Here is a 23,909-nt window from a genome sequence, read left to right as displayed (position 1 = left end):
TCCAGTTGTCTTTCTTTTGGAGCCAATTCTTCAACTCGGGATCAGACTCGGTGCGCACTCTTTCCATCATGAGCTGCCATAACACCCCATCCCTATTTGCATCACCCCTCAGTGGAAGCCCCTGGCGCCCGAGGGGGGGTATAGGGGAACAGACTCAGTTAACTCTTCAATACCCGATGCTGAGGCTGAACCTGTCGTCTCTGTCTCTCTCTGACGTTTATCAGATTTAGTGGGACTGTCACTGGGACCGGCGGGACGTTTAGAAAATAAATCTGATATTTTTCTTTTCTGCGAGTGAGACATTCTGTGCTAGCAAAGTCTGACTACTAGCTAAAATCGACTGACTGCGCAAGCACTGTATCACAGTAGCTCAGTGGTTCGTGGCGCGTGGGAAGGGCGGGAGACGGGAGGTGAATACAATTAGTTGTTTCACCTGTCATTCAATCAGTCTGTGACAGTCTGTCATCACTCGAAAATCTACTCGGTTTTACATGTATGATTGTGTACATACAGTAGTGTAATGAATGAATGAAAACTTTATTTAACAGCTTGGAGAATGGCTACAATACAGTACGGCTCAATACACACAATATTAAAATGGTGAAGTGCTTTGAGCAGGATAAACTTATAATATACAGTGTTACAGTTATACAGTTACAGTATATACAAATATATAAATACTGTCATAAAAAAAAACATAAAAAAAAATATATATATATATTTTTATTTTTGCAATAACTGAGGGGGGGTGCTGCAGCACCCCCCGCACCCCCCCTTCCAACGTGCCTGGCTAGGTGGCAAATTAAAAAGTAGATATTGGTTCAAAAAAGGTTGGGCACCCCTGATATAACATAGAACATATGCGCATATTGCTGCGGTTATTAAAAGTAGTAGTACCTACTTACTGGTCACAGGGTCACAGGAGGCTTCAATAACATTTGGATGGTAATCCATGTTGTTAATACATTTGTTGAAACAACATCTTTGTTGGCCGACGGCTCCTGCTATCTTAACGTGTATAAAATACCTGTGTAACCTTAAGTAACTTGTGTTCTGCTGGGAAAGTTCAGCATCACTGCATACACTTGGTTTAATCCAAGCGTCCATTCGGAAACGTATTATGAAATAAGACTGGTGAGTGAGTCTCTCTCTTTTTTGCATGATTGATTAATTTCCTGATAATGGACGACGGACCGGTGACCCCTCCTCATCCCGACTACTGTTGTGTCTGTGTTCGTGCGTGACTTTCAAATGATTGTAAACGCAACATAGTACTGTGATATTATGATGTATATCACATTCTGATATATATTTTTCGTGTAAAATAAATAAAAAGATTTGTATCACACTTTTTTTTCTTTCTTTCTTTTCTTCCACATGAAACAAGACAACACAGCAACAGTAACAATAGACAGGACTTCACAGGACAGTACTAACCATAACAATGGTAATGACGATGGACAAAACACAAATTTATAAAACGGAATACAAAAATAAAATTGTGTTACCGCAGACGCCACAAAAGACATTTCTTCCCCCATTCCCACACCCATAATTGAGACCCATAATTCAATAATGGATTGCCCAATCCCCATCACCCGGGCAGTAGAGATCTCCATATATACAGATACAGGACCAAGTGATCATTGTAAGTTTCTCCGGTTTCTTCCACGTCATTGCTATTAATTTCTTGGCTGCTGTAAGCCCCGCCAGTATAATTATTTTTTGCTGTATGGAGGCCGGTAGTGATGTTATATCATTTAGTAGTAGTGTTGTTGAAAAAAGTAGTAGAACGCGCTCACCTCACTAGACTTGACACTGGGTGCTGTAACCTCTGATATCATACATAAAAATAGGGAAACAATGTCCAGGCACGCACTCCAGGTTTTTCCAAATTTATTGGCAGCCTGTAATCATGACGTTTCGGTGTGAACACACCTTCTTCAGAATGGCTTGCATGATGCAAGCCATTCTGAAGAAGGTGTGTTCACACCGAAACGTCATGATTACAGGCTGCCAATACATTTGGAAAAACCTGGAGTGCGTGCCTGGACATTGTTTCCCTATTTTTATGTAGTAGTGTTGTTGCCATATGTGGTATTGTCAGGTTGCATATATTTAAAAGTTTAGTTGCCATGGATTTCCGGATATGAGCCACCGGTGGGCAATCCCAAAACATGTGCACAGAGCTATGCTGGTAAAGCTATGCCTCCTAAAGTGTGAAAACGGAAGTACAGGAAGTACCGGCTACAGGCTTTCCGGTTTCGACAAAACAATTATAGAAACATGTGAAGTGCACAATATTTCCTCGTTTAAGCCACTGCAACGGCTTTGCCTGAAGAATTTACTACATGACCGGGACGTTCTAGCTTGTTTGCCGACAGGATTCGGGAAAAGTTTGGTCCGTTCGGAGGCAGCTTCCAGGGGAAGTACATACACCGGAAATTCACACTTTCGATCGTAGTGCTTTACCAGTCTTTATCTCACGGAGGAGATAAAACTGGGAACGAGGTTAGCACAGAGTGCATTGAGAATTGGCCACCAATCCCATAGCGCACAACCTCCTGGGTGTAAGATATGTTCTATGAATATAATTAAAATGTATTTGCTGGGGGAGTTCACACCCTGGGGGATATATATGATAAAACCGGCCTCCGTGTATTTCAGGACCTAAAAGAATTTTATGATAACCCCGGCGCATATTTTTTTCTTTACTTACAACTAAGATCTGCGCTTAAGGTCACTAGTCTGAGGTCACTAGTCTCGGGGTTATCATATATTCAGAACTGAACTTCAATTCTCATATTAGCAAAGTGACGAAAACATCGTTCTTCCATCTCAGAAATATAGCAAAAGTACAACCATTTATTAATCAGAACGATGCTGAGAATCTAATTCATGCATTCATATCTAGCCGGTTAGACTACTGTAATGCACTTTTCACAGGTCTCCCTAAGAAAACCACAGAGAGGCTTCAGCTAATCCAAAACTCTGCAGCCCGACTGCTAACTAGAACCAAAAGGAGAGAGCACATTCGTCCAGTCTTAGCTGCTTTACACTGGCTTCCTGTAACATTTAGAATTGACTTTAAGGTCCTTCTCCTTACATACAAAGCTCTAAATGGACAGGGACCTAGCTACATCGCCAACACTCTAATAAATTACACACCAGCAAGAACACTGCGATCATCAGCTGCTGGACTACTAGAGGCTCCCAGAAACAATCAAAAGAGGATCGGTAATGCAGCCTTTATCAACTATGCCCCAAAACTGTGGAACAAACTACCCCAAAACATCAGAGAAGCCAACTCACTAGACATCTTTAAAAGACAGCTTAAAACCTATCTCTTTGCTCAGGCATTTCACTGTGGGGTAATGCAGGCAAATATCTGAAGATAGATATCTGCTACCACCTAGTGGCAAGGGGAAATATTATTATAGAAACATCAGGGATATCCTGACACAAATTGTACTTACCTGCACTATTCTTACCCTGCCTACTTTTATAATAATAATTATAATAATAATAATAATAATAATAATAATAATATTATTATTTGACACTGCCTATCAAATTCATGTGTCGGTTATCACACTTTTTACTTCTTACTGATGACTATTTTTAAACTGAATCATTTTAAACTATTTTTATTATTGGTATTACTGAATCAAACTGTAAACAGAGCTATATTCTTACCCTACCTACTTTCATACACTTCCAATGAAATTCATATGTATGTTAGAGTGATGCTCTGTTGTGAGGAGAAGATGACTTTTGACCTAAATCTAGCAAAGTTGTTTACCATTCCAGTTAGGTACATCGTGCCAAGGTTGATTCTCCTAACTGGGCCATTTTCATCTGCTTGAACAATCTTATCACACTTTTTACTGTAACCTTGCTATTTAATTTTTTTTTATGCTCGCTTATGCCTGTATTTTTTACTGTTGTTGTATGTCCGTTCTATTTTATAATTTTTAGACTATTTTTAAACTTAATCATTTTAAACTATTTTATTATTTGTATTACTGAATAGAGAGCCTATTAGGATGTTAGATCCTAATGTGAAACACTGTGATTTACCATACCTTGCTATGCTCGCTCATGCCTGTATTTTTTACTGTTGTGAAGCACTTTGAACTGCAACCTCTGTATGAAAAGTGCTATACAAATAAAGTTATTATTATTATTATTATTATTAAGGTGCATGGAGTTCCGTGGGCCCAAGCATTACATCCACACCCTTTTGTTAAACGTATTAGAGACAACCTCGAGAAGGTTTGTCTCAGATTTGTACACTTTTGATCAAATCTACATATAAAAACTTAACATTAGATATAATCTGGCGAGGTGACATCGCAGATTTAGACCCTGAGTTTGACTGGGATGATATTTGGACAAAAAAAAAATTATAAAAGAAAAAAGAAGAAAAAAAGTGGAGGTTCGAACCCATTAATTAAGATTTGAATGCCAACGTAACGAACGAAGACCCAAACGTTTGGGCTCAGCCCTACAGGAGAGAAGCCCTACTCCTTTGAGCAGTGTGGGAAGAGCTTCCGTCAGTTAGGATACTTGAACATTGACCAGCTCATTCACACAGGAGATAAGTTCTACTCTTGTGAACAATGTGAGAAGAGCTTTAGAACAAATTCACATCTCCTGAAACATCAGCACATCCAGACAGAAGAGAAGACATCGATCCCTGTAAATTAAGAACAGAATCTTAAGAACAGCTGTATTTGTGTCCCTCTGAGGAAGGAGACAGTGATGCTCCTGAGACAATAGTCTTGGTATGATGTGAAGAATGATAACATGTTGGTCTAGTGGTTTAAATACTGTGATCACAAGGAGGTTCTGACCTCAGTATATTGGGCTCACCTTCCAAAACACAAGGAAGTTAACAAACATGTGGTACACAAACTGGAGGAGGAAATACTCTTGGTGAGGAGATCTTTCTATTTTTCTAGTCCTTTTTTAAATGAAATGTCTCAAATACTGTCTTAAAAACACGTTGGTCAGAAAGTAAACCTATTACATTCCTACTGTGAGCAGTTTTTGTTGCTTTCAAAATAAGGTTTCAAAGGTCTTGGTATTCCATGAAAGGGATGGACATTCTATGATACCGCTACATGAAATTATCTTTTAATGTTTTTTGTTATTATCTACCTGCTTGTGGTTTATGGGGATTGCAGAGCAACCTGTTGCAGAAGTGTAATTATTGTGTCATAATTGTGTGTATATTGACTAGGGCTGTCCCCGACTAAGGATTTGGATAGTCGACTATGATTGGCCAAAATGTGCCGTTAGTCAACTATTAGTCGACTAAAAATAAAATAAAAAATAATAATAATAAAGTATATTTATTTAATTTTTGTATCATTCCATTTGGGCTGTGGGGGTGCTTAACGTCTGAAGGAGTCGACTGAAGGCTTCTTGTCCTCTGCAAAAGCATGCAATTGGTCCACTGATGGATACATCTTGATATTTGTCTAGTCTAGTGTGTTCATTAGATGGGTGAAATCCTCTTTCAGTGCCTCTGCCTGTTTTCGTAGGCAGTTAGCCTCTGGTATGCGTGCCATTAGCGTTAGAGGCCTCTTTTCTTTTGGAAAGAATGATAAAAAAATATATATATATATATATTTTTTGTTGTATTCGACTAAGATGTTGGCAGTCGACTACGGCTCCTTGTTGAGTGTTGATGAAACTATCAAAACATTCCAGGTATGAGATCAATTCACTTTAAATTCAAAATGTTTGATATGCTAATTCAATTAATGGATTATAAGGTTCTAGATAACATTACATTTAGATAAGTGGGGATATATCTATTATAAGCAAACTAAGTGAGAAGTGTGAAAAACTTTCATTTGAACCTACTTTGTATAAAATACTTCATATTCTGAGCGTAACGTTTGGAATTCTGGGAATTCCAAATGTTATTTTATTGGTAATTTATCTATCCTGGTGAGTCTCACTGAGGAATACATCTAATGGTGAAAACATTACACATGCATTGTCCTAAACTAAAACACAGGCAATAAAGGCACTGAAATATACCTATGAATGTAAGAATTAGAGACCGGTTGTCATGTCTCCTGTAGGGGAGTGTAGACAGACAGACAGGTTATCATGTCTCCTGTCAGGGGTTCTCAACCTTTCTGCTGCCAAGGCACCCCTGTGTTCAATAAAATATTCCAGGGCACCCCTACATACGATAGACTTTTCCGGTCCTGTCTTTTTTGCTACAATGATGACAAAAGTGCTTGCTTTCAAAATAATGTTTATTTACATTTGTGTGTATATGCAGGCTATATAATGCATTATTAACAGGTGTTTCGGGTCTAAATGGCTTAGTACTGTTGACATTACACTGCTTGTAGTAGTAAATCAAATAGCATATTTCTTTAAATAAAATTACAGAAAATTATCACTAACGTGCTATCTGTTGCAGCTGCACTGTTCTCCATAAAAATTGCATATTTTGATAAGTTTGACCATTTCTCAAAAAATATAAATAAATACAGAAAATAAGCACTTGTTCACTCAGTGGACATTTCTAGCTCAATGCGAGGTCTGCTGCTGCTGGCTAATAATACGGTCTATACGTGGGGAGATCTTTGACAAGGCAACACGCATGTCATCCTCAAGGCTCAACTTGGCCCTATATTTTGTTTTCAGAGCTGTCATGGATGAAAAGCCAGCTTCACACAGATATGTGGTGCTGAATGGTATCAACACCTTAACTGCTGCATCATGAGATACTTGGTACTCAGCACCACACTCTGAAACTAGCTCTCTAGTTTGGATGGAGATATGTCAGGAAGCTTTGTCTCAATGTTGTCTGTAAAGTTTTTTTTTTATCCAGAGTAACTTTGTTGATAATGATTTTCAGATTTTGAGAAATGGTCAAACTTATCCAAATATGGTATTTTCATGGAAAACAGTGCAGCTGCAACAGATAGCACTTTAGTGATAATCTTCTGTAATCCAAAAAGAATAATAAAAAAAAAAATCTTTTTATTTTAAATCTTAAGGCACCCTTGGCAGGTCTCTGCGGCACCCCTGTTGAGAACCGCTGCTGTAGGGGAGTGTAGACAGACAGGTTATCGTGTCTCCTGTAGGAGAGTGTATACAGACAGACAGGTCATCATGTCTCCTGTAAGGGAGTGTATACAGACAGACAGGTTATCATGTCTCCTGTAGGGGAGTGTAGACAGACAGACAGGTTATCATATCTCCTGTAGGGGAGTGTAGACAGACAGACAGGTTATCATGTCTCCTGTAGGGGAGTGTAGACAGACAGGTTATCATGTCTCCTGTAGGGGAGTGTAGAACGTGTTTGTTGGTCTCTTCCCTCAAGGTAGGTCTTTAAACTTAACATACAGTTTGCATCCATGTTACGTGTGGGGTGTGTTTGTACCCTGATCAGGTGTTCCCAGTGTGATGTGTTATGTCTAGTTGTAGTTCCCTGTCCTGGTCCTTATCGTTTCCCTCCCAGGTGTATCCATTTGTAATTAGCCCAGGTGTGTCTTGTCTCGTCATCCCCTCGTGTATAACTGTTCTGTTCTCCCCTGTGTGAGATGCTGATCCCGTTTGTACAGTTCTGTGTTTTGTTTGTCATTCTTTTATGTTACTCCTTTTGATTACAAACCATGGTAAATATAATTAAATATATTTTGTTGGTTACTTTGGCTACAGTCTCCTAATTATGTTACATTGACAATGGTAATGTAATAATCAATGTAGAATAAATGATTTCCCATGTGTTTTGCATCCTCTTGATGTTAGAAGGCATTCTCTATATCAACCATGGCTGTGGGCAAACAAAAGGCCTGTCAGATAAAGTTAGAGTAACTAACCGACTGAACAAGATAGATAACAAATTCCACTCCTTCCAATGCTTCTCATTGGAGGGTTTCTCATGCACACCATTTGTTTCTCATGCACACTGTAGACATCGATTATGAGGCTTCTTGGTTAGGGTTTTTTCACTAAATGATAAACACAAAGGTGCAAATCAATTAACATCACAACAATTAAGACAATTGGATAACGAACCAACGGACAAGATTGGTAAACAAGAATACCTTGAAGACTAACAGGAGCACTCATTCAAGGGTACTACGACTATGCTTGCACCTCATGGTACCAAAGCACCTCAAAGGCCCTAAAAACAAGACGACAAACATCACAAAACAAATGTCAGACTACTGCTTGACCATACCCCTGCCCATTTCGACAACCTAGGATGGCTTAGAGTAGATGCCAGAGTACAGCAACTTGCAATGGGCCTGGTCTACAACATACACTACACCACTAAGATACCCATGTACATGTCGAAATACTTCCCAAAGGTCAGTGAATTCCATGACCACAACATCAGAGGGAGCTCCACAAATCATGTTCAACCCAGATTTATGCTCAAACAAGGGACTAAACACGTTTCGCAATTATGCCACAACAATGTGGATTGTGGAACACCCCACAGCCGTAAAATAATGTGAATCCCTACCCTACTTCAAAACCGCTCTCAAAGAGCACCTACTAGTGGCTGCAATTAGAAACTGGCCCGGTAAATGTCCAACCCCCCCCCCCCCCCCCTTCCAGTGTACAGTTTCTTCCCCTTCGAATGTATATATATTTGTATATGTCTCTTATACAGTACTGTATGTCTTGTATGTCATAAATGTCTGGATGAAACAGTACTGTATATCTGTATGTCATAAGTGTCATGATGAATTGAAAATGGGGGACCCTGATGTAAACAAGACGAAAGTCTTTTTCTTGTCTGCATCCCCTTGATTGATTGAATACTTTATGAAAAGTTTATTACCAGATTGCAGAATGGGTACAATACAGTACGGCTCAGTACACACAATTGTTAAGGGGATGCAGACCAGAGAAAGACTTTCGTCTTGTTTACATCAGGGTCCCCCATTTTCAATTCATGACATTTGACATACACAACAGATATAAAAATCTAATCTAATCATGACATTTATGACATACAGGTATATAGTACTGTTACATGTGACATACAAGATATGCAAATATACAGTACTGTTAAACAGATGGTAACAGTAAATATATACATACGAGGGGGAGAGAACTGTACATTAGGAGGGTGTGGGTGGGTGGGAGGGGGGTTCAGACATTTAACAATTGTTTGTATTGAGCCGTACTGTATTGTACCTGTAACTGAGGGGTTACAAAACCCTGACTGTATTAAAGATTGTTTAGATTAAACCACTACTAAATATTATTACTTGCCAGACAGTACAGTTAGGTAAATATGGCAGACACTCAATTGACGGCACGGGGACAAAGAGATCACGTTTACAGTTTAAGTTTAAGTTTATTTGGATCCCCATTAGCCACAGCAGTGCTGGGGCTATTCTTCCTGGAATTCTTCCTAAAAGTATTTTAATAGTAATCAATATACAACTGAATTATCACGTTGCTCTTTTAATAGTGAAATGATAGCAGAATGTCAGAGTATCAAAGTCAAGGGGAATGAATAATCCTAGGTTAAGAATACTCGACCGGAGCTCTGCATGGAGTGAGAGAGGCGATACAGGGCAAGCGAGGGGGATAGCGGGAGACAATGATTTCCCCCACGGAGTTGTACGCTCCAGAGGAATTGAAGATTAGTCGGATACTCCTGCGGTCACTGAAGAAAAGGGGTTCTCGTACGGATCCAGTCCTTGTAATCCAAGTGCCCGATGGCAGGGTAATAGCTCTTAATCCAAAGCCCGATGGCAGTGATAGTAGCTAGCTAGCTTCGTTGGTCCTAGAAGCTAGCCCGATGAAGGTCTTCAGGTGTAGTTAGATCCAAGCGCCGATGGTCTTAACTATGCTCTTCTCCACGTTACTTCGCTTACACAAGTCACTATAATACAACAATGGTTCTACAATATTAGGGTCGTATCTAAGTAGCTACTAGCTATCCGTAACGATACACCGCGGTAGGCTTCCACTGCTCACATGTTCACTCGTTCTGCTGTTAGGTTACTTCACACTTCACCTCGTGTTCTGATACTCGTTACGTTAAGTTCACACACAGCTGCACATTAGATTAGGTTCACACACAGCTGCACATTAGATTAGGTTCACACTACGGCTGCTGCGCCTTCTACAATATATATACTCAGAGTGATTTCTAGAGCGCAACCGAATTACTTGTCCGGAATCACTGCGCCGGCTAAGGGCATGTCCGAACTTGCCCGGACACGTCTTTGAACTTGTCTGGGGGGGCGCGACTGCTGGCGCCGCCAATGTCAAGGGCGGTGTCCAATGAGGCGAGCGAATAATACTATGATTCAAACGGAAGCTTAAAGGTATATAGCTTACATATATAAATAATATACAAGTTATACAAAATAATAAACGTAGATTCCCAGTGTTAATCTGGCCCTTCAGAACAGTACCCATTCTGCAATCTGTTAATAAATTTTTCAATCAATCAATATTCTGGTGTGGATTAAACCCTCTGCCTGCATGTTGTAGATTAAACCCTTTGCCTGCATGTTGTGTTGTGGATTCAACCATCTGCCTGCATGTTGTGGTGTGGATTAAACCACCTGCCTGCATGTTGTGTTGTGGATTAAACCATCTGCCTGCATGTTGTGGTGTGGATTAAACCATCTGCCTGCATGTTGTGGTGTGGATTCAACCATCTGCCTGCATGCTGTGGTGTGGATTCAACCATCTGCCTGCATGTTGTGGATTCAACCATCTGCCTGCATGTTGTGGTGTGGATTAAACCATCTGCCTGCATGTTGTGGTGTGGATTAAACCATCTGCCTGCATGTTGTGGTGTGAATTAAACCATCTGCCTGCATGTTGTGGATTAAACCATCTGCCTGCATGTTGTGGTGTGGATTAAACCATCTGCCTGCATGTTGTGGTATGGATTAAACCATCTGCCTGCATGTTGTGGTGTGGATTAAACCATCTGCCTGCATGTTGTGGTGTGGATTAAACCATCTGCCTGCATGTTGTGGTGTGGATTAAACCATCTGCCTGCATGTTCTGGATTAAACCATCTGCCTGCATGTTGTGGTGTGGATTAAACCATCTGCCTGCATGTTGTGGTATGGATTAAACCATCTGCCTGCATGTTGTGGTGTGGATTAAACCATCTGCCTGCATGTTGTGGTGTGGATTAAACCATCTGCCTGCATGTTGTGGTGTGGATTAAACCATCTGCCTGCATGTTGTGGTGTGGATTAAACCATCTGCCTGCATGTTGTGGTGTGGATTAAACCATCTGCCTGCATGTTGTGTTGTGGATTCAACTTTGTTGGTTTCGTGGCCCACGTTTTCCTCCCAGTTCACTCAGAACCCGGCCAAAACCACGGGATTCAGTAAGTAGTCAATAGTTTTCTATCAACTACACCACAGGCAAGTATTTCATACAATACATACTGTCCAAAAACCCAAACCATCCCTGTTATTGATACCGTCGCTCCTCTAAAAACCAGGCGCTCCAAACCTAAACCTGAGCCCTGGTTGAACGGCAGCACACGTGAAGCCAGACAAGAGTGCAGGAGGGCTGAACGACAGTGGAAAAAGGACAAGCTGCAGGTGTCTTTTGACATTCTGAGGGATAGCTGGTGTAGATATCAGCAAACTGTTAAAGTTGAAAAAATAAAGCATTTTTCTGATATCATTTTAAACAACTGTCACAAGCCTTGTGTTCTTTTTAAAATGATTAATTATATTCTTGATGTCCCCCAGCCTGTTTGTCTTGAAGCTTCCACTGAAACATGTGAGCTTTTTATTCAGTTTTTTATTGACAAAGTTGCCAACATTAGAGCTAGCACATCCACCCCTACATGTGACCATTCTACTACTGCCACCTTTAGCCAGTTTGAGCCTGTGTCCCTTGCTCAGCTAGAGGAAATTATTTCCCATATGAAGTCCTCAGGCTCCCCCTTAGATGTCCTTCCCCCTCACCTTGTCAAAGAGGTCAGCAGGGTCATAGGACCAAATGTCCTAACGATCATGAACAACAGCCTTGCAGGTGATGTACCTGTACTTTTTAAACATGCTGTGGTGCAACCGCTGATTAAAAAGCCTAATTCCAATTCTAATTTCAGGCCTATATCTCCAAGCTCTCGTTTTTATCCAAACATTTTGAAAGAAATGTACATGTCCAATTAATGTCTTTCCTTGACACACATGGCTTTCTGGAGGTTCTCCAATCCGGTTTTAGAGCACTGCACAGTACCGAGACTGCACTCTTAAGAGTTTTTAATGATATCCTTCTGGCCACTGACTCTGGTGACTCTCTTATCCTCGTACTTTTGGATCTCACTGCTGCCTTCGACACAGTGGATCACAATATTCTGCTCTCCCGTTTGGAGCACTGGGTTGGCACTAAAGGCTCAGCCCTGGAGTTTTTTAGATCATACTTGTCTGAGAGAAGCTTTTGCGTTAGCCTGGGCCACGCTGTATACTCCACAGCACCTCTCCCCTGCGGGGTTCCCCAGGGCTCAATTCTCGGGCCAATTTTATTTGTGTTGTATCTGCTCCCCTTAAGGCCTACGCAGATGAGTCAGATCTACATGCCATTAAAAAGGAACTATAGCAACCCGGTGAAACCATTGTTAGCATGCCTTGATGATGTTAAGGCATGGCTGGCATTAAATTGTCTATGTCTCAATGACAGTAAAACAGAGGTCATGGTGTTTGGTCCCAGCAATGGGCATGTGTCTCCTCCTGGTGACTTGGGCCCCCATGGGCTTTTTGTGAAGCCAACTGTCACCAACCTAGGGGTGAAGTTTGATTGTGACCTAAAGTTGGACAAGCAGATCAATGCTGTGGTGGGAGTTTTCTCCAACTTAGGAGGCTGTCCAAGGTCAAACATCATTTTTATCCTGTTCTGTTTTTGAAACTGTAATCCATGCTTTTATGAACTCTCACCTTGATTACTGTAATGCCCTATACGTTGGTGTCAGTCAGGCCTCCCTCTCTCGTTTGCAGCTAGTTCAGAACACCGCTGCCCGTCTGCTAATGGGAACATGAAAGCGGGAGCACATTTCCCCTGTGCTGGCTGCCCTCCACTGGCTTCCTGTGCGTTTTAGAATAGATTTTAAGGTTTTACTGTTTGCTTTTAAATGTTTGAATGGCTTGGCACCGGGTTACCTCTCGGACCTGCTGGAACCTTATATTCCCCCAAGGTCCCTCAGGTCCTCTGACCAGCTCCTCTTGGCTGTTCTCAAGTCCAGGCTGAAGCTTAGGGGGGACCGTGCTTTTGCAGTGGCAGCCCCAAAGCTCTGGAATGAGCTGCCACTGCATGTTAGGCAGGCCCCCACTCTGCAGGCGTTCAATTCACACCTCAAGACACATCTATTTGCTCTGGCTTTCCGTGTTTTAAACAGTTTTTGAGAGACCTGCCTTTTTATGTGACATATTGTACTTGTTTTTATTGTGTGCTTTTATTAAATGTTTATGTTTTATCTTATGTTGTGAACTTGTACAGCACTTTGGTAAACTTTGTTGTTTTTAAATGTGCTTTATAAATAAAGTGGATTGGATTGGATAATCCAATAACTCGAGTTAAGTTTGGTCAGGTTTCATTTCAGGTTTGTAAGAAAGTCACTTATCAACTGGATGTTGCTTGTTGTTGAGTGATACTTTATCGCCATCTTGTGGCATTACAAGGAAAAGCAGGCAAAAAGTACACAAGTGAGCCCACCAACCAGCACACAGAAGACAAGAAGCACCATTAAAAACACCATTCAAATATCAACCAGCACACAGAAGACACTCTGATACATTCAAACAGCATTTAAAAAAAATAAAAATCAACACAAAAGTTAGAAAGGTCTTCAAGATTTCCAGTGTTGTAAAAGTTCCCCAGCATAAATAGAATAAACCCCCAGCCCCCCGCACACACACACACTGCATTGGATTAAAGAAGTTGCCTTTGAGAACCAATGGTTCTCGAGCCGTAACGGCACATGGGGCAGGACTGGAGCCTATCTCCTGTTTCCGTAGCGTGAGGCAGCTTGATGTACAAGTACACCCCTTGGACATGACGCTAGTATGTCGCAAGGACTTCCCCCCAAACCAACCCTTGATGCTGAGTGTCAAGCAGGGAGGCTATGGGTACCATTTTTAAATAGTCTTTGGTATGACTCGGCCGGGGCTTGAACTCCCAGCCTCCCGAACTCAGGGCGGACACTCTACCTACGAGGCCACTGAGCCAGTTAAAACCAAGCTGGAATCAACCTGCTGTTCGCTCAGCCCAAGAATGATGAGGCAACATGGTCACTGGGCCCACAAAAACACACAGACATGTTTTACAAGTTTGATGACATCATCACAATGTTTTACAAGTTTGATGACATCATCATGATGTTTTAAAGTTTGATATCATCATCATGTTTTACAAGTTTGATGACATCGTCATGATGTTTTAAAGTTTGATGACATCGTCATGATGTCTTAAAGTTTGATGACATCGTCATGATATTTTACAAGTTTGATAACATCGTCATGATGTTTTAAAGTTTGATGACATCGTCATGATGTTTTACAAGTTTGATGACATCGTCATGATGTTTTACAAGTTTGAATTCCACTGCTGTTTCCGAGAGTCATGAACTTCCTCTGTGTGATGACATCATATTGTCCTTTTTTCATTGGTTGTAGGGATAAGACAGGACAGCTTCTAGACAGATCTATGTCTGTAACTGTGATCCAGGTCTAGTTAATGCAGATCTCTCTCTCAGAGGAAAAGCTTTCCCAGCGATGATGAATTTACACACTTTTCACAAACGTTATCCACCAGTTAAATACTGGTAAATGGCTACCAGTTAAATACTGGTAAATTACCAAAGGTCAAATGCTGGTAAATTACCAAAGGTCAAATACTGGTAAATGGCTACCAGTTAAATACTGGTAAATTATCAAAGGTCAAATACTGGTAAATTACTACCAATTAAATACTGGTAAATTATTACCAATGAAATACTGGTAAATTACTACTAGTTAAATACTGGCAAATGACCAACAGTTAAATATTGGTAAATGACCAACAGTTAAATATTGGTAAATGACCAACAGTTAAATATTGGTAAATGACCAACAGTTAAATATTGGTAAATTACTAACAGTTAAATATTGGTAAATTATCACAAGCCACCAGTCTGTGTTCAATAGGTATAATATATTATCTTCTAAAAACCTACTTTGGCTGCTGGTGGAATCTGACCCCACTAGGCATCCGTAGAGAGGTGATTGGACTTAGTTTAATTCCCTGCTCTGCGCAGAGAAAGAGGTCATTGTGAGATCAAAGTTGAGTCACAAAGTTCAGAGGTCATCCTCGTCACTGCTGTCACAGGAGGCATGGCCTAAACCTTTTTGTGGGAGTAGCTTGTAGGTCTGTCAGGAGTGAGACACATCCCCTGCATCCTGGTTAATCATGTGACGGTATCCCTGGCTTCTGATTGGCTCTTTCTGGTAACAGAGGAGTATGAGAAGGACGAGGATGAGGAGGAAGAGGAGAGCGCCACATACAGCCAGACCAATGACCACCTCTGGAGAAAGACAGAGACATATATATATGAGAGAAAGAGTCACCACCACCTATCCCAACTATCTATCCGTCTATCTATATGTATATATATCTAGCAACTATCTATCTAGTACCTACAGTATCTAGTATCCGCTCTAGTAGTACTTATCTAGCGATCAACATATCTATCTAGTATCTACATATCTATCTATCTAGTATATATCTAATCATCTATCTATCTATATATCGTATATATCTACATATCTATCTAGTATCTATCTACATATCTATATCTATTATATATCTACACATTTATCTATCTAGTATATATCTATCTATCTAGTATCTATTTTATATCTCTATATATATCTACTATCTAGCAACTATATCTATCAATCTATCTATCTAGTACCTACAGTATCTAGTATCTACGTATCTATGTAGTACTTATCTATTGATCAACCTATCTATCTAGTATCGACATATCTTATCCTAACTTACCCTAAGTTGTACCTCATCCCATTTCTGCATTGTACTGTATATTGTATTGTAACTCAGTTACTCATTTTTTCTACTCTGTATTGTATATTGTATATATAAATGGCTGCTTTTTTATATATGTATATTGAACACTTTGGTTTACACTAGTTTACATACTTTTGACTTTCTATTTTATACTTTATCTATTTTTTATCTAGCACACTCTCAGGAGCAAAACAGAAAAAAGCATTTCATATAAAAGTATTCTGTATTTTTGTATGACAACTAATAAAGAAACTTGAACTTGATCTATCCATCCATCTATTATATATCTAGTTATGTATCTATCTATATATCTTATCTATCTAGTATATATCTACATATATATATCTACATATCTATTTACATATTTATCTATCTAGTATCTATCTATATTAACTATCCATCTATAGTAACTATCCATCTATCTATCCATCCATCTCACCTGTGTCTCTTGTCATTGAAGGTAGTTGACATTCTTTCTGTCTGTCCACTGGTATAGAGTCATGTGTGATTCTGATGAAGTCCTCTAGAGGGCACTCTACCCCACAGCTAGGCAGGGAGACAGGGTAGGGAGCCACACTGCTGTCATTACGATAGAACATACTGACTGACACCGAACTGGAGAGAGGGGAAGGAGACAAGAGAGAGAAGGCATAATTCATATTATAGTGAGTCTGTGTGTGTGTGCGTGTATGTGCGTGTGTATTAGGCTTGGGCGGTATTATTTTTTACGGTATGACTTTCATTTTCATCAGCGGGGGGCGGGCGGAGCTAACAATATACTTGTTATCACCATACATAACGCTTATATTGAAACACGTTGACATTAGGGCCGTTCTTTCAACCTCTTTCAACCTAAAAGTGCACTTTCTTCAACCTCGAACCTAAATTCCTTAGCAACCCGTGTTACCAAGTAAACAAATCACAGAACGATGGCCAGTTAGCTTAGCACCAGCCAGGTACCAGCGTTAGCTCCCGGAGCGATGGCCAGTTACTTAGCTTAGCACCAGCCAGGTACCAGCGTTAGCTCCCGGAGCGATGGCCAGTTAGTTAGCTTAGCACCAGCCAGATACCAGCATTAGCTCCCGGAGCGATGGCCAGTTAGTTAGCTTAGCACCAGCCGGGTACCAGCGTTAGCTCCCGGAGCGATGGCCAGTTAGTTAGCTTAGCACCAGGCGGGTACCAGCGTTAGCTCCCAGAGCGATGGCCAGTTAGTTAGCTTAGCACCAGCCGGGTACCAGCGTTAGCTCCCGGAGCGATGGCCAGTTAGTTAGCTTAGCACCAGCCGGGTACCAGCGTTAGCTCCCGGAGCGATGGCCAGTTAGTTAGCACCAGCCGGGTACCATCGTTAGCTCCCGGAGCGATGGCCAGTTAGTCAGCACCAGCCGGGTACCAGCGTTAGCTCCCGGAGCAATGGCCAGTTAGTTAGCTTAGCACCAGCCAGGTACCAGCGTTAGCTCCCGGAGCGATGGCCAGTTAGTTAGCTTAGCACCAGCCAGGTACCAGCGTTAGCTCCCGGAGCGATGGCCAATTAGTTAGCACCAGCCAGGTACAGACGCTGGCTCCCAGAGCGATAGCCACGTAACCCTCTGCTGGCGCGTGCTGTGCACCACAATCAACTCTGTGTCAGTGTAATAGCAGTCTGTGACGTCACGGTATTGAGAATCATACCGGCGGGATCTCGAAATATCCTGGTATACCGTAATACCGTCATACCGCCCAAGCCTAGGTGTATATGTGTATGCATGTGTATGTATGTGTAAGCATGTGTGTGTGAGTGTGTACTAGGGCTGGGCGATATGGCCTAAAAACAAAATGTCAGATTTTTCTTTTTAAATCAGATTTACGATTTAGATTTTTTTTCTCTTTTTTATTTGACACAAAAAAAAATTCAAACCAAGATGAATTTCCCTATTGGGATTGAAGTGCAAACCTAACTTTCACCAATCTTCACTTAAAAAATAAATAAATAATAATAATATATATATATAAAAGGTTACTCCCTATAAACCTATTGGGATTAATAATGTGCAAATCTAACTTTCACCAAACATCACTTTCTGTAAAATAAAAGGTGACTCAAAATCGTCCTAAATCATTCATTCGAATTAAACCGATTAATCGCCCAGCCCTAGTGTGTCCTGTATGTGTGTGCGTGTGTGTGTGTATTTACCCATTATCATCTCGGTGCAGCTCAAACATGTGACAGGCAGCGTAGGGCGGCTGTATGCTGTTAAACATGAACATGCTGGACTGGAGAGCTACGACAGTGGTGTCATGCTGAGAGAGAGAGAGAGAGAGCGAGAGAGAGAGCGAGAGAGAGAGAGAGACTTTATTTTATCATTCTGTGATACATTACAGAATCTCAGCTTGGTTTGGTAACATATGAGTTCAGTTAAAAAGCACAAATAAAGAGACTGGTCCAGACAGCAATGAAAGTGATGGGGGGTGAAGGGCCATTCCTGCCTCAATTTTTTTTTACTTTTAAAACAACACTGTTCAATATTACACTTACTGTACACTGCTGTATATTTTACTGTATATTTTACAATATTCAATATTACACTTACTGTACACTTCTGTATATTTTACTGTATATTTTATATTAGAATGTATAAACATAACAGGAAATGTATATCCCGGAGCTGGGTATTTTTATTCTTCATTCGCGACTTGTTTTGTCTCCCTAAATGTTTACTGTTTACTGTGAGCGATTTGTAGCGACAATTTTCTTACAGACCAACACATGGTGTTTAACATCATTCACACTACGAGTCACAGCAGAAGGCCTTGTAGGAACTCTTAAACACTACGAGTCACAGCAGAAGCCCTTGTAGGAACTCTTAAACACTACGAGTCACAGCAGAAGCCCTTGTAGGAACTCTTAAACACTACGAGTCACAGCAGAAGGCCTTGTAGGAACTCTTAAACACTACGAGTCACAGCAGAAGCCCTTGTAGGAACTCTTAAACACTACGAGTCACAGCAGAAGGCCTTGTAGGAACTCTTAAACACTACGAGTCACAGCAGAAGCCCTTGTAGGAACTCTTAAACACTACGAGTCACAGCAGAAGCCCTTGTAGGAACTCTTAAACACTACGAGTCACAGCAGAAGGCCTTGTAGGAACTCTTAAACACTACGAGTCACAGCAGAAGCCCTTGTAGGAACTCTTAAATACTATTTTATGTCCAGCCTTTGGAACTTTGTATTTCCAGGATATCGCTACTAGATTATGATGATGGCTAAATCCAATGAGAACAGATACAGCTTTGGAGCAGCGTTAGTGTAAACGTGGTCACCGCTCGTGGGAGATAGGACTCCTGTACTGTTAGTAAACACCCTGGTAGGTTAACTCTTTCAGCGCCGCGGGCCTAGCCCATCTTTGTTCCTAATGCGTCACCGCTCTAAGAGATAGGGATGCGTGGCGGTGTTTGCAGGGCTATCTATATTCTATATTATAGCTATGGATACAATTAGAGCTGCCGCGGTATTGATGTTTTCCTTACCGCACACATTTGCAAAATATTTCCTACCGCCGCGGTATTACCGCACACACACACACAAAAAAAAAAGTTTGAATGCATTTTTTTTGTAGTCTACTCTTTATATAGCATATAGCCTGCCTCTAGTCTAAATGTCTATCTTTAGAGGATGACTTTGCAGCATGAATATTGTTTGGGATTCGGCATGCACGCATTCGTTATTAAAAGTGAAACACGGATTCGAAGTCTCCCCTCGGTGTCGCGCCCGCCGGTTACCCCCCCGACCCTTTCTTCTTCTTATTATTATAACGTTACTACTTATGATTACAAAGGCATTCGATTTGTGGCATTAACGTTAGTATAGTTACACGTTCGTATTTACCGGACCACATAGCAAGGCAAGCGTTACTCAATTAATATCTAAGTTCCTTTCTTTGCTCAGAGCGTGCCGAGTTGTACGCATTCTGCGGTCTGTTAATAAAGTTTTCAATCAGACAAGTGTATAGAACGAAGGGCTTTTATTATAACATTTCGTTGCAGTAAAATCATTATGCCTCGTTCCCTGAGGAGCGACGGCGTCGGTAATCCACTCCGGTCTCCGGTGGGAGCTAACGTACTATTAGCCGTGTTGTGATGGCTGAGATTCAGGAAGTAAACGCACTGCAAGATGCTCCAAGCATGTGACGCGTATCTCTTCTGACCAATCAGTGGTCTGCAGTGTTTCATGTGACTTTTCTGGTACCCAATAGGGTCGCTTGGAATCTCGACAGAGAAGTAGGGTATATCTGCAGAGCCGCAAGCCCAACGAGAGCGTAATAATAATAATAATATAATAAAAAACAGCGGTGATGCCGGTATTCAGCCCAACGCTGCGGTGGGCATGATGTAACAGCGATACCGCGGTAATACCGATACCGCGGCAGCTCTAGATACAATACTATGGCTCATTTGACATCAACTATCCATCGTTCAATATGTGAAAAAGAATACTTTTTTTTATGTATACGTTCGCGTGTTATACCGTGGTGAACCGTGGCTAATTCTAGAAAACGGCGCTATGGAGCAATACGTGAATTTTACTAAAAGCGTTGGCGTTGCTACTATTTCCAAATCAAATGTATATAATAGGTATTATGTTTCATCATGAATGCATGAAAGGGGGGAGGGTCGTTTTTTGATGCTTTGATCGTCACCAACGGTATACGTTCTGGAGTACGTTACACACGGTCATTGCGATCGATGTGAAATCATGGTTGGATCAAAGCAGGATTGATGTCATATAGTCCTTACCTTCACTAGGAGGTACCCCAAAAAGAATATTCCAATTGTCTGATCGTGATTTCCAGTATTGGTGTCCATCGTGTTGCCAACATAATCCACCACAACCCATGCATCGGGGGCATTGGGCGCGTTTCAATGTCATCGAGTGAACCGCTAAACTAGCCTGACCAAAAAAACTGCGCCTGGAGTGAATTAAACGTAACACCGGGTGTGAAAAAGGGTGGGCGATACTGCCACCTACCAGGATGCGGCCAGTATTGCGCTCTAGCGATCTCAGAGTGATTCCCTATGGTAACCCCCGAGGTCCGTGTGAGAGAAATGAATACAAATATTGAATAAAAGAAATAACGATGAAAACTTGACTATACTCAGGTCTGGCGCTGAACGGTTGGCGAGTTAACCCGACTATCCTCGGGTCTGGCGCTGGATTGAGTTAATGAATGATTGGATGTCTTTTAGCTAGCTTTGACATGGATTGATTGTTTAGATCGCTAGCATCACAGGGGCGACAGTGGTTCGGGAGGTAGAACAGTCGTCTGGTAATCCGGAGGTTCCCGGTTCGATTCCCGCTCCTGCCTGGCAGTCTGTTGAAGTGTCCTTGAGCAAGACACTTAACCCCTAACTGCTCCCGATGAGCAGGTTGGCACCTTGCATGGTTGCCTCTGCCGTCGGTGTGTGAATGTGTGAGTGAATGGGTAAAATGTGAGGAACAAATTATAAAACGCTTTGGATAAAACAGTGCTCTACAGTGCGACCATTTCACTCACATTTGCCCCTAAACATTTATTTGTGCGAACTGGAAAAATCATTTAGGAGCACAGTGTGCGAGGAATAGCTTTGCGTAGTGGGCATGTCAACGTGCAATTGTCATTTCATCAAAATAGACACAGCAGCATGGACCTTCAAGCTATGACATCTAGCTATTCAGCCCTGCATTCAACAGCTCTAACACCTCCTCTCACAAGTCACGCTGTTTCTATGTATAATGAACACCTCCTTTCGCGAGCAACGGGTCCAATGGTCTAACATGCTTTGCATCCTTGCCATTCCTATTTCTCCCACGTCGTGGTAAAAACTAGGGATGTCCCAATCGCGTTTTTTTGCTCCCGATCCGATCCCGACCATGTGATTTTGAGTATCTGTCGATACCAATCTTTCCCGATCTGATCTTTCACATTAGTAACCAATTTGACGCATTTTTGTCAGAAACTGGCGAAGCGAGACAAGCCCCTCTGTTCCCGCAATAGCCCCAGTCGAGCGCTGCGGCTCGCATTACATTCACCATACGAGAAATATTCAAAGTTTCAATCTGTTTGCACATTTAGTATACATTCACAGTGTTCGACTTACATAATGATTTGCTCCATTTGGTCTGAAACGCAGAAGAATAATCCTCACAAAGCGAATGTTGACGTTATCCAGGTGAACGTTCTTCATTCAAGCGAAGCATTCAAAACAGCTGTTTGGCAGAGCACCAGCCTTTCCTTTGCTCGCTCTAGTCACATAATGTTGAACGCACGCGGAACGTCCGCCTTGCAAACATTGCAACTGGCTATTGGACTGGCTTCGGTTTCAATTTTAAAATGTTTCCAAACTTCTGACATTTTGTCTAGCTGCTCAGGTGTTACAAGTTATCAGGTGGACATAACCTGCCGCCGGTGTTTCGGGAGCGTTCAGGAGCGGGCGCGTTGTGAGCTTGTAGGTTTGCTATTTTCAGCACACGTCACTGTCGTGCGATGGTGTAAATCAAAGGAAATGCGTTTGTTTTGGCAAATTCTTCTGCTCTGTGTGACAATAAATAAATGAATGATGATATGTAATTTATCACGTGATCGGATCGGGACATCCCTAGTAAAAACCTTAACTAATGTTAGCTGCTAACACGCTAACTAAGCTAACCTGCTAATGCTAACTAAGCTCTCCTTCAGAGTAGTGAGGGAAGGGGGGGGGGGCTGAGTCTCACTCTCTCTCTCTGCTAACAATTCTGATTCCTGAACCTATTTAATAAAAAAAAAGGAATATATTGATGGACATTAGCTATAGTATATAACTCAGAAGCTGTAATTGATTGATTATTTACGTTTCAACAGCGTCAAAATATTAATTGAAATTATAATTAATTAAAGAATTGTATAAAGAATTTGTCATGTTCTGTCATCTAATAATATATTCCATTACCTTTCCTATCAATATCGAAGTCAAAATGTTAGTATCGTGACAACACTACAACATAAAAAAGCGGCTGGACAACCGATATCCTTTGCATCCAATAGGCATGGGCCATGTGATTTTGGTGGTATGTGCTATTGCACAGATGTGTGTCCCTTAGTATGCACACGCATGCGCACACGCATGCACAGTATAATATGCATGTAATAAATAGTTTGTTAATAAACTCTGTGTTACGTGAACATTTTTAACTGTGCTCTTAATGTTCTCATTTAGGAGCACATGTGCTCCTTGGGGGAAAAGTTAGCATAGAACCCTGTAAAAGCTGCTATATAAATGCACCATTTACCATTTAGCATGGCTAACAAATGCAAATATGTATTGTAGTCTGCCCCGTTGTTCTGACCAGGATTAAGTTCCTTTTTGCCTCCTTGATGCTCGCGCACAAAGTTCATGCATGTGCACCACAAATTAGAAAATATTCAAATCTACGCATTCACACGTAGGATCTGATGCGGCGCCAGTCAGGGGTGAATCCATAGACACTGTGGTTCAGGAATAATAATATAATAATAATAATAATAATAATAATAATAATAATAATAATAATAATAATAATAATAATAATAATAATAATAATAATAATCATAATCTTCTTACCGCTGACAGCATCATCAACTTAAGTTTCTGTTTGGGGTCTGGGACGGCCATCTTGGATAGATTCTTCACTATCTCACCCAATAGGACACCTGAGGGAGAGAGAGAGAAATAAAAAATGTTAAGGCAACATTATTTCTTTAAAAACCAATAAGTAGTAGTAGTACCGGTAGTTTAGTAGTAGTAGTTTATTCAGTCATCATCTCACACAATACAATATACACCATAATTTAACAATATTTGATTTTACAGTGACTGAAAAGGTACAGACTGA

General features: G+C 41.1%; 1 protein-coding gene across 1 annotated transcript in view; it reads right to left on the bottom strand.

The window, feature by feature from the left end:
* Positions 1-13,617: 13,617 nt before the first annotated feature.
* The window catches only part of acp2 (acid phosphatase 2, lysosomal), a 39,015-nt gene continuing 28,723 nt past the window's right edge, over positions 13,618-23,909 (bottom strand). The window contains exons 10-13 of the mRNA XM_084323769.1: positions 23,639-23,727; positions 18,219-18,325; positions 16,488-16,663; positions 13,618-15,545 (exon numbers count right to left, since the gene is read on the bottom strand). Of these exons, the coding sequence (XP_084179895.1) occupies positions 15,394-15,545; positions 16,488-16,663; positions 18,219-18,325; positions 23,639-23,727 (524 nt within the window). The 3' untranslated portion in view covers positions 13,618-15,393. The remainder of the gene's footprint in view (positions 15,546-16,487; positions 16,664-18,218; positions 18,326-23,638; positions 23,728-23,909) is intronic.

This window comes from Notolepis coatsorum (assembly GCF_963971535.1).
Source record: "Notolepis coatsorum genome assembly, chromosome: 1".
Classification (NCBI taxonomy): domain Eukaryota; kingdom Metazoa; phylum Chordata; class Actinopteri; order Aulopiformes; family Paralepididae; genus Notolepis; species Notolepis coatsorum.
This window is presented reverse-complemented; position numbering and strand designations above follow the sequence as displayed.